At 46.5% G+C, this 12,033-nt stretch overlaps 1 protein-coding gene across 1 annotated transcript in view; it reads right to left on the bottom strand.

The window, feature by feature from the left end:
- The window catches only part of ANTXR1 (ANTXR cell adhesion molecule 1), a 181,156-nt gene that overhangs the window by 35,689 nt on the left and 133,434 nt on the right, over window positions 1-12,033 (bottom strand). The window contains exon 17 of the mRNA XM_073325259.2: window positions 11,705-11,785. Within this exon, the coding sequence (XP_073181360.1) occupies window positions 11,705-11,785 (81 nt within the window). The remainder of the gene's footprint in view (window positions 1-11,704; window positions 11,786-12,033) is intronic.

Raw genomic sequence — 12,033 nt, 5'->3', positions numbered from 1 at the left:
TGGGAGGTTTTTAGGAACAAGTTGGACAAACACCTGTCAGGGACAGTCGAGGAATATGGTCCTGCCTCAGGGCAGGGGGCTGGACTTGATGTCATTTTGAGGTCCCTTCCAGCCTTACATTCTTATGATATAATTCTATGATTCCTCTGCAGCACAAGCATCTTAGGCATCGGTATCTAAGGTAGCTGTGCCTATTATGCAGACCAATATTATCTCATTGTGTCCTTGTGCTCTTCATCTGTCTGTCTGCTGTCTCTTGTCTTCTAAGCTCTTTGGGGAGCAAGGCACCTAGATGCCCTTAAAAATCTGGCCCTAAGTGATTTGACCAAGGTCAGACAAAGAGTCAGTCTCAGAACTGAGAGCAGAATGCAGGTCCCCAGATTCCCAGTCTAGTTCTCTAACCAGTAAATCATGCTGCCGCCCATGATAACAGTCTATATACGTTAGCAGGACACGTTAGATCTGTCATCATAGTAGCTAAGATTAACATGAAAAGGGCTACCAATCCCCAGGCTTCATGGCCTCAGATGGTCACCAGCGGGGTCAAGCAAAAAGCTCCTTCCCCTCCCCATTTTGCATAATTGTGGGAATTTAGGCCCTGATTCAGCAAAACATGTGAGCATGTGTTTAAGTCCTATTGAATTCAATAAGATGAGCACATACCTAAAGTTCAGCGTGTGTTCAAGTGCTTTGCAGAGTCAGGGCCCTAACCAGGAACAGCCCACTGTTAGGTAGACAATGGATCTATTTCAGTGTGGCAAATCTTATTCCCCAAGCTGTATGAAACATTCACAGTGAAACCATCCAAAGTTGAGGTTTTGGCTTTTCATTGTAACTTAAAGAAATAACCTTAATTGGGGATAGGGAGGATTTTGTGCATGTTTCATTGTAAAAACATACTTGTGATTTTGTCAAGGAAAATTTTCACAATATTTCAGAGCCCCATCCTCATCAGCTAATTAAATGCAGTTTGTGCCACAGACATTTCATTGATATCTAACAAGATACTAGCCCAAGTGACTTCACTGGAGAAATTGCAAAGAGTTTTCATCTAAAAAATACTTCTACCTGTACATTTTGGGTAACTTGCATGGCCTCTTTTTGTATACATAATTTTGCATGGTCTTGTTATGCTTTTTTTCCTCCACCTACATGCACAAGTAATGCGAAAGCAATGCAAATTACCGGTAAATTACCAATGAAAATATAAACATAATTTGTTCCCAGCTTCAGACTTTATAGGCCGCGTTTAAGCTTCAAACACATTTTTACAATCGACTCCTAAATTCCTGAAAAACACAGAAACACAACTGACAACTTTCAAGTGCCACTAGTGGGCGCCACTCTAATTACGAGGATCCTTTGCACTAATGAGAGCTCTCCTCCAGAATGATAAAAGGGCCCAAAGTTTTTTAAAAAAAATCCCATCTGATGATGTTTTGACTATAAAAATAACCTCATTAATGCAGACAAAAATGCAAACCTAGTCTCTCTAGAATGCGAGAAGACCACAGGAATCCCACGTTACCCTGACTTCCTTGCCTTATTAGAAACAGCTGTGTCTGCTGGTAACCTCAGACCATTTCCAGGTTTGACGCTGAGGAAAGAATTTCACAACTTCTTTGTGCATCTTAGCTTCTCTGAGTGAATTCAAAACAGGTCTTGCTTGACCCTCTCTTTTCCTTTTGCTTTCCAACGAAAAACACACGTCAGAAAGATCCCTGCTATTGAAAACAAGAGCTTGCTGCACATTTCGTTCTTGCGGATACAGAGTGGGATGTATGACCTGTCAAGGCACAGATAAATACCATGGATTGGATCCTCAACTGATGTCAATTGGCAGAGCCTCAATGGGCCATTAGACAAAAAGACAGCTTCCAGAAATACTGAGCTCTGATAATCACATGATATTTATGTGTAACCCAGACACCTTCTGGTGTGTGGTGTTCTGTCCCATTTCGTGGCACCAAGACCACTGAGAGAGAGAGGTAAAAATGAGTCTGTTCTACAGCCTTAGCTAAGAGCCAGTTGACTTTTAGCTCATGTGGTAGAGGCTCATGGCCTAAGCTCCAGAAGTCCCAGGTTCGATCTCGCCTACCGACGATCGGGATCTGTCGGTGTTACATCGGCACATCGTAATAATGCTGAGCCCTGCCGTAGTTCTACAGTGCCTTCCATCCAGGAGTCTCACAGTCCCTTGCTAACAGTAATCACACTTCACAACCCCATGAGAGGTGAGTATGCTTACCTTCATGGGAAGATTAAGGGTTCGCTGCAGAGCCCATCAAGGCCAATGGGAGTCTTTCCATTGACTTCAGTAGGCTTTGGATCCAGTACTAAGGGCTAGATCCACAAAGGGATGGAGGCAGCTAAGTGTCACTTAGATATCGAAGTCCAAGCGTTAGCTCTTCCAAACCCCTGTACAGCTGCTACCTCACCTTGTAGGTGCCCAGCATTCCTTGGCATCTACCTGTCTGCCAGTGGGCATGTGCAAAGCCATCGTGAGGATTCACAAACTAGGAGTTTCCCCACTTATCTTGCCTGCAGGATTCACTCTGATAGGTGCTCTCAGAGCACACCTCACCCATAAAAAGTAAGAAGGAGATGGTGCCCGCCCCCCTTTCACAATACCCAGAGCACTCAACGAGGAGGTAGAAGGCCAGGGCCCAAGTTCCTTTTCTGACTCAGGCAAAGGGGGGATTTGAACTTATGTTTCCCACATCCATGGGTATAAGGGTGGTGCCTCCTTCTTTTTATCAGAAAGGACTGACCTGGCTCAGTTGCCTAACGCCAGGAAAGGGTTCATGCTTCTGAATCCTAAGCAGAGAGAGGCTCCTTCCCCTGGCCCAGAGTCAGGCGTCTAACTCCCTTTGACCTGTGGGGTGAGTGTGGCCTAAAGAGAATGAATAAGATCTCCAGGGTGTGCGAGCTGACAGTGGGAGGAGGCAGCTGGGTTTAGGTTAGACGGATAATTTGCCCGGAGTTAAGATGCTCTGTATATATGTTAACCATGTATCTAATAGACTGTTGTTAAACTGCTAGCAATGACTGATTATTAAGACGAGTGGATTACTTGGATATGAAACAACACAGGGTACCAGAATTGAAGGCTGTGATAAAAGAGAACTGGAAGAAGGAAACTAGTGAAAAATTAGTTGGAATGAAATAAGAGGGCTCAATTAAGAGTTCCCACATTTCTAAAAATGCCGAGAAATGCCACAGAAAACTGGAAAAGATTTAAAGAAGCGTTTGATTTACTTCTGAGGGCATTGGGATTTACTCATAAGGGAGATGAACAAAAGATTGCCATCTTTCTGAATAATGCAGGTACTGAAGTCATTTCATTATATAATTCATTGGCACTTAATGTTAGGGAACTCACTGCTCAGCATGCTGGCTTCTGAGAATCCCATTCTTAGGTGTTTAACTCTCCCCATGCATTATATAGGAAGCCTGAGCACCTGATTTGGGGCAGCAGATTCCATTGGGCACCAGGGCGCCTAAACACAAGGCACTGCAATGCTGAGCCTAAGTCCCCTTGGAGGTTCTGACTCAGTGCCCCAAAGGATCCCCCATGCATGGTGACCTGATTTCCATACTGACCTCTGCGACTTTGGTTCCAGGAGCACTGACCCCTGAGAGAGACAGGGCAGAACTCAGAGGAGAGCTCAGGAGCTCCTGTCTCCCAGTCTCCACTCCACTTCCTTCTCATTGTGCATCCACATGTACCCTGGCCATATTTATGTCCCTCTACTGCAGGGGTGGGCAAACTTTATGGCCTGAGGGCCTCATTGGGTTTTGAAAATTGTATGGAGGGACAGTTAGGGGAGCGTGGCGTGGCCCAGTCCCCACCCCCTATCCGCCCGCCCCCCTGTTCCTCGCCCCCTGACAGCCCCGCCCCAGGACGCCTGCCCCATCCACCCCCCCACCCGTTTCCTCCCCCTTCCCGGCCCCCCCCCCGGACCCCTGCCCCATCCAACCACCCCTTCTCCCTGTCCCCTGACTGCAACCGGAACCCTTGCCCCTGACTGCCCCCACCCCACCACCCCATCCAACCCCCCCTCTCCTTCCTGAATCATAGAATCATAGAATATCAGGGTTGGAAGGGACCTCAGGAGGTCATCTAGTCCAAACCCCTGCTCAAAGCAGGACCAATCCCCAATTAAATCATCCCAGCCAGGGCTTTGTCAAGCCTGACCTTAAAAACCTCTAAGGATGGAGATTCCACCACCTCCCTAGGGAACCCATTCCAGTGCTTCACCACCCTCCTAGTGAAAAAGTTTTTCCTAATATCCAACCTAAACCTCCCCCACTGCAACTTGAGACCATTACTCCTTGTCCTGTCCTCTTCTACCACTGAGAATAGCCTAGAACCATCCTCTCTGGAACCACCTCTCAGGTAGTTGAAAGCAGCTATCAAATCCCCCCTCATTCTTCTCTTCTGCAGACTAAACAATCCCAGTTCCCTCAGCCTCTCCTCATAAGTCATGTGTTCCAGACCCCTAATCATTTTTGTTGCCCTTCGCTGGACTCTCTCCAGTTTATCCACATCCTTCTTGTAGTGTGGGGCCCAAAACTGGACACAGTACTCCAGATGGGGCCTCACCAATGTCGAATAGAGGGGGACGATCACGTCCCTCGATCTGCTCGCTATGCCCTAACTTATACATCCCAAATGCCATTGGCCTTCTTGGCAACAAGGGCACACTGCTGACTCATATCCAGCTTCTCGTCCACTGTCACCCCTAGGTCCTTTTTCGCAGAACTGCTGCCTAGCCATTCGGTCCCTAGTCTGTAGCTGTGCATTGGGTTCTTCCGTCCTAAGTGCAGGACCCTGCACTTATCCTTATTGAACCTCATCAGATTTCTTTTGGCCCAATCCTCCAATTTGTCTAGGTCCCTCTGTATCCTATCCCTGCCCTCCAGCATATCTACCACTCCTCCCAGTTTAGTATCATCCGCAAATTTGCTGAGAGTGCAATCCACACCATCCTCCAGATCATTTATGAAGATATTGAACAAAACCGGCCCCAGGACCGACCCCGGGGCACTCCACTTGACACCAGCGGCCAACTAGACATGGAGCCATTGATCACTACCCGTTGAGCCTGACTGCTCCCCTGGAACCCCTGCTCCCATTCAATCCCCCTGTTCCCCGTCCTCTTACCGCCCCAACCTCTATCCACCCCCCCCACCCCCTGACCACCCCCCCAACTCACCTGTCCTCTATCCAACCCGCCCTGCTCCCTGCCCCCTCACTGAGCAGCACAGAGACCGGGTCAGGCCGGGCTCTGCAGCTCCACTGCCCCAGGATCTTGCTGCTCCGCCACACGGCCCGGAGCATTGCGCTGAGGCTGCGGAGGAGGGGGAACAGCGGGGGCGAGCCTCCCGGGCCAGGGGCTCAGGGGCTGGGCAGGAGGGTCTCGCGGGCCGGATGTGGCCCGCGGGCCGTAGTTTGCCCACCTCCGGCTTAAAGGAACTGATTCCTTCAAGGGAATGCTTCTATGAAAGTGGTGTCATCCTGGGATCTAGTCCAATTATTTTTCAGCCTCCAAAATAAACAGAGATTCTTTTCAGTTACTTTGCATCTTGCTTTATTTGTTTAGCTTTATACTTTTATGCTGATCGAGTGGGTGTATTAATGTGCCCACCAAGGGGCTGGGCATCAACTCTTTTTTGGGAGGGGGAGAAAATGGAGAGAAATAAGGTGCAAATTGCTTTCACAAGGGCCCCCTTGTAGCTCTTAGAAATAACACACGCTCAAGGGTTCCTGTCCGCAAATTTCAAGTGACTCTTTACAAGCCATTCCTTTTGCCTGCAAGGCTCCAAATACTTATCTAAGCCTTTCCTGAAAATACACAGTGCAGTGTTTCTCCTGGTAGAGGAAAGACAGGGCTCAGTGGTAATGAATCTAAAATGGATTCATTTTGAGGCTACTGGACTCAGAAGGGAACCTGTGGGGCTTTCTAGTTATCTCAGTCCCAGACTGACTGACGGAGTCCATGCTGCCTATGCTTACGACACAGCATCCGGACCGGAGAGCAATGAAAGAGGCTACTGACTCTATGTCTCGAAGTGGCGCAGCAGATGGGGGTAGCAGGAGACGGCAGACCAATGAGAATAATGAGAGATAGGTACCGTCTCAGATTTGTATCAGAACTGGAGTTCTTCTCCTGTCTGGCAGTGTTTGGATTTGGGGGATCCGCTCAGTTATAAAGATCAGGTCTGGACCCCAGCATCCCCACTGAATGTTGTGCAGGGCGCCCAGCTCTAGGGAGCGTGCAGTTACAGCGGAAGCCGCTGATGGGGACCTCGCGTCTGTTGGAACGCTTGTCGATGGGGTTGTATGTGAACGGTTTGAGTGCACTGCAATGTGGAAATCCCAGGGAGCTTCTGCCTGCAGACATAAGGGACGAAGTAACTGCCCTGGACAAGGGGGACACCGTGCCCATGTAGGTGTAGTTCGACTTCTATATCCGCGGAGTGGGGGGCAGCTCCAGTGAGTCCAACAGGACTGTAGGTCGGAGGCAAATTCTGCATTTGCCTGAGGCTTGCAGTTTGGATGTGCTCAAACTACAGCAGCTCAGGTGATTATCTTTGAAAGTGGGGTGGGGTTTTTTTGGTGGGGGGGGGGTCCTTTAGAGGAGGGTAGGAGGGTCAGGAGAGAATTTCTAAGCCAGCGGCTGACCTGCCCCATGCAGCAGTAATGCTAAGCCCTGAGAGTTTGACTGCCTTCAGTTTCCTGCCTTCTGAAGCTGGCAAGGCCCAGCGTTTACACATGGCTCCAGCGTATCAGGGTTGCCGTTTCAAACTAGCTGCAGCTCTGCTTTAAAATCACAAGGATCCCCTGGAATCGTTGATGCCAGCAGCCTGGATCTGTTTACTGACCTGCTGGCTGGAACACTCAAGTACCAGCCCCTTTTGTCAGCACAAAGGACAAAAACAGGACCAAAAACAAATCCGTCATCTAGATCTCTGTGAAATACCCCACGATTGCATATCACCAAGCCGTGCCAAAGATTTCATAACCTGGTAAGAACAAAGCTTGTCCTTGCTGCTGCTAGCCACCACTGCACTGGCAGGTCTGAGTGTCTTACTCACAATCACATGCCACAGCCCAACTTGCTCATGCCAGGAAGAATCTCTCAACCTTACCATGCTGGCTAATGTTTAGTGCTCGCAAACCCCAAGCAAGAAACACGTGACGGTGAGAGAGTGCGTGTGGGTGTCTGTGTGGGGAGGTGTGTGTGTGTGTGACTGTGGGGTGTCTGTGTGTGGGGTGACTGTGTGGAGAAGTGTATGGGGGTGGATGAAGGTGTGGCTATATGGCTCTGTGCACACACATGATGCTGAAACAGTGGCCTCAGCTGAAACAACAATTGCATGCAAATGCCAAACAGAATGTTAAACAGGATGTACCATCTTCCCTGCCCACTTCTGAAGGGGAGCTATCCCTGACATAAGGATGGCGATTCAAAGGAAGAAACCAGACCAAAGTTCTCCAGCCAGACTCCAGAACACATAACTGTCCTGCCTTCCTGACCACAGGACTCTTGCTGTAGGGTTTGTTTACATCTATGGAAATTTCATGTCATTGTGATGCAATATGTGTTGCAAAGGAAACACATCCTTTGGTTAAGCAGAACTTGTGTGTGTCACTTTGAGCCCCGCCTGTGAGGGCTCCTCTGTAGGGCTTCCCCATTTTTCATTTTGAGAAAGGGAATTTAATTTTTTATTTTTGTCTTTAGGGAATATAAACGATTAACACTGACACGGGGGTGTCTGTATTTAGGTATCTGGGAGGCACAGAGAGCTGCAGCCTGGATTTATGTCTGTTTCCACACTGCCAATCCAAGCAACCCAGCACTAACCTTCATGCTGGATTTCTCTTCAGCGCTGGGTGCCAATCATACCAAGGCGGGGATGTCTTTTATGAGCTAGTGTCTGATGTGTGCTGGCTCACAAAAAGAAGCTAACTGTAAGGTAACCTAGACTGTGCTGGGCTTATAACGTCAGCCTTGGCCATACGCTTCCACTTCCTCCACCAGAAAAGTGACCAGAGAACAATGGAGGGAGCTCTGAAGAGATCTCAAAGGGCTTATTTTATTCATTGGCTTTAATTAATTGATTACAAATAATTTTTAATTGCATGCTTTTAAAATTTAATTTAAGTGGCATTTCACTGCGCTCTTTGAGCCCCTCACACACAAGGGAATTTAGCCTCACAGGGTGGGGTAGTGATCATCAATTCCACTTTACATATGAGAAAAGCAAAGAGAGGTTAAAGGACTTGCCCGAGGTCACACAGAACATCTGTGCCAGGAATATAAGCCTGGTTTTAAGACTCCCAGGTCAGTTCTTTAACCATCCTTCCTTCATAGGTCAAAACATTACAGTCCTTTACACTACAGGGGATTTTGTCTGAGGATTTCACAGCTTCACATCTCCCTTACAGGTAGCAAATTGTTATGATTCTCCTAATTTTGCTGATGGAGGAAACTGAAGAACAGAGAAGGTAAACAACTTGCTCTAGATCACCTACCAATCAGTGGCAATAGAGCCCATGGGTACATCTACACAGCCAAAAGACGACCCATGGCAGCGATTCTCAGAGCCTGGGTCAACTGACTTGGGTACACAGGGCTTGTGCTGCAGGGCTAAAAATAGCAGTATAGACATTTGCGCTTGGGCTGGAATCCGGGCTCTGAAAAGCAGTGAGGGGGGAAGGTCTCAAAGCCAGGCTCCAACCCAAGCTCACACATCTACGCTGCTATTTGTTAACCCCAGTCCTGCGAGCCCGAGTCAATTACCCTGGGCTCTGAGACTTGCTACGGGATTTTTCTTTCTTTCTTTCTTTCTTTCTTTCTTTCTTTCTTTCTTTCTTTCTTTCTTTCTTTCTTTCTTTCTTTCCAGGTGTATCCCATGACTCCTAATTCCGATTGCCTTGTTAGCCACTAGGCTGTACTCAAACTCCCAAAGCAGGAGAATTTATTTTGCATTCATTCAATTACACTTTCTCGAAGTCGCAGCATCTATTGTGCTCTCACTTGTTCAACATCCAAGTTCTAGGGCTATTTCCCCCTCACTTTAGGTTGAGCCTGCAGCTAAAAAATGTGGCGAATTTGCACGAACTTCAGGAAATGGCCCCGTGGGCTTCACTAAGCACGCGATAAAGGGTCAGCGCAGCAATGCCTGTAAAATTGCTCTGCCATAGGCCCATAACAGGCCCACACTCCCTGTACCCAGCTCCCATTGGCACAACTGGAAAGGCTGCCAATGATTGGGCCACAAGTACTACTAGGTAAGACGACGTAGATTGTAAGCTCTTTCAGGCAGCGACCGTCTTTTTGTTCTGTACTGCAAGTGAATTAAACTAAACCAAATGAAGGGCACTTTAATTCTGAAAGACAGCATCCACACAGGGGTTTAATATGGTTTAAGTAATCCTCTTTGAATTCACACCTTTAGTTAATTTGGATTCGTTTTTCAGAGTGTCCCTGTCTAGACCAGTTGCTCCACTGCATGGACTTATTTGGATGCAAAACCAGTAAAAGAAAAGCAGGATCAATGCAGTGTATGTGAAGGCGAAAAGTATAACTGGGTTAAAAAAAGAATTAGAGAAATTCATGGAGTTCAATGGAGATACATTCAATGGCTATTAGCTAACATAGCCAGGGACACAACCCCATGCTCTGGGTTTCCCTAAACCTCCATCTGCCAGAAGCTGGGATTGGATGACAGGGGACAGATCATTTGGATTGCCCTGTTCTGTTCATTCCCTTTGAAGCATCTGGCACTGGCCATTGTCAGAAACAGGATCTTGGGCTAGATGGACTATTGGTCTGAGCTAGTACAGCTGTTTTTATGCTCATATGCACACGGAAGGCTGGACGCTACTCTCTGTTATAATAATGTAGATCGCTACTAACTCCATTGGCTTCAGTGAAGTTACTCTGGATTTTCTCAGGTGTAACTAAGGGCAGAATCTTTCAACTAGCATAGTTTTAGCTTATCAACGTATGAGATAAATCCATAGAAGAAAAAAGCACCACTTGTACTCAGATCTCTAAGGGGAAAGTTCACACAAACTGCCTGGCATTAGCAATTTGTGGAGTATGAACTCCTCCAGACAGGCATCAGATGACTACACCATTTTTGCAAATTTTAGCCTTGAAGGCAGAAAGTATTAATGCTTTTATTCACAACCCTCACAATTCATTTGGCAGCCAATGGAAAACTATACAGGGAGCCAAATATTACAGAGCTATGGATCACTATCAAAAATATTACATGGTTGTTAGCACTGTTTCTTGTCTATCTGAGTTTCCTGAAACCTTCTGAATGCTACACACCAATATGAACAAACTGAGCCAAATATGTTCCTGATGTAACACGACTGCACTCAGCTGATTTACGCCAGGGATAAATTTGGCCCTCTGTCTATTAACTATATTTATTTAGTACAATTCATAGATGACTCAGTTCTGCTGATTTAGCTATAGATAGACATATGATTGTGTGGGTGTATGTATACAAACACACACATATAAAGATACACACCCAAACTAAGATAGTGCATTGTCAATGTTGCAAGTTTGCACAATTAAAGTCACAAGAAGTCAGTATATGCAAAACTTATGGTTTCTACAATTTTGTCAGCTTGCCCATGTTGCATGTCTCGTATGTACTCTGATATGTATTTTAGAACATATACTACATATATTAATCTATGTGTTTTAGCAGAAGAAAAATAGGAATAGAAAACACATTATACATGAAATGCAACAGTTAACATTGGCATTGGTGCCTCAGCTTGTACAATTTCTCCTTTCACCTTCAAGTAGGACGCACACGTCCACTGATTTTAACGGATTTTACTATCCCGTTCTCTGAAGATGTGTGTAATCATACAAACACATGAATAGATGCAGACATATTATCTGTGCTCCTTCCTTCTATTCTATACTATTCACGAAGCTTTGAGCCCAGGATCTGCTATAGACAGAGCAAACATGAGAACAGATACCCCACCCCACTACATCTCACACATATCCCCTTCCATTATGGAGAGGCTTTTCACCAGCTAGACATTAATATTGGCAAACCAACAGCTTTATGAGGTTCCAAATTAAGACACACAAAACCTGGATCTCATCCTCCAATTCCTGAATAGGAAATACTCCAATCGACTTTAAAATTATGGAGTGAAATCCTGGCCCCATCGCAGTCAATGGGAGTTTTGCCATTGACTTCAATGAGGTCAGGATTTCACCCCTGGAGTGTAAGGTGGAGAACTTGGTCTTTGAGCAATGAGAAATGCATGTACATTTTTCTTCCACATCCAAGGCTCTAGCTAATTGAAAGTGGCCATAAAATTGTAACAGCAAAACGATATCAGATTGATAGTTCCTGTGTAGATGGACAATTGCTATTGCAACGTGATCTACATGACTTAACCGTGTCAACAGGCCTCTGAGCCAAAGGAATCTGAACGCTTATGAATCTCAGTTGCAAACAAAGTTCATGCAAGTGACTAAGGTTTTGTTTCTGAGATGGCATGTTGGTATATGACAACAGGGACAGACATCTCCCGGCAACATGACCATTCAGTCCCACTGGAGAAGGGACCTGGAAAGTTTGTGGGTTCGGGTGGGGTTTTTTTTGTTTCTTTTTAGTACAATAAATGTTATAAAAGGGACAGTACCTGGTCTCCAGGCTGGGGGCGCATGACAGACACTCGATCATAGCCTTTCCGCAGCAGCACCCAGAGAGCATCCAACTTGCCCTGCAATTACAAGAAATACAGAGAATTTTTTTCAATGTGATCAACAAGTGTCCAGTGAATAGTTCAGTTCAGGGGCAGTGCAGCCCGGACCCTCTGTTTTGATTCAGCTGAACGCCGTGCTTATGAAAGGTGCTGGATATTCAGTCATGGAGCGGGAGGTCCTCTCTCAACTTACTGCGGATTCTAAACAGTGAGGTTTTCAAAGAGCAATTAGGCACTTGGGCCCTGTTGAAAATCAACAGAAGCTG

The sequence above is a fragment of the Lepidochelys kempii genome, chromosome 26 (genome assembly GCF_965140285.1).
Source record: "Lepidochelys kempii isolate rLepKem1 chromosome 26, rLepKem1.hap1, whole genome shotgun sequence".
NCBI lineage: Eukaryota > Metazoa > Chordata > Testudines > Cheloniidae > Lepidochelys > Lepidochelys kempii.
Note: the sequence above shows the minus strand (reverse complement) of the source record. Positions and strands in the feature narration are given on the sequence as shown.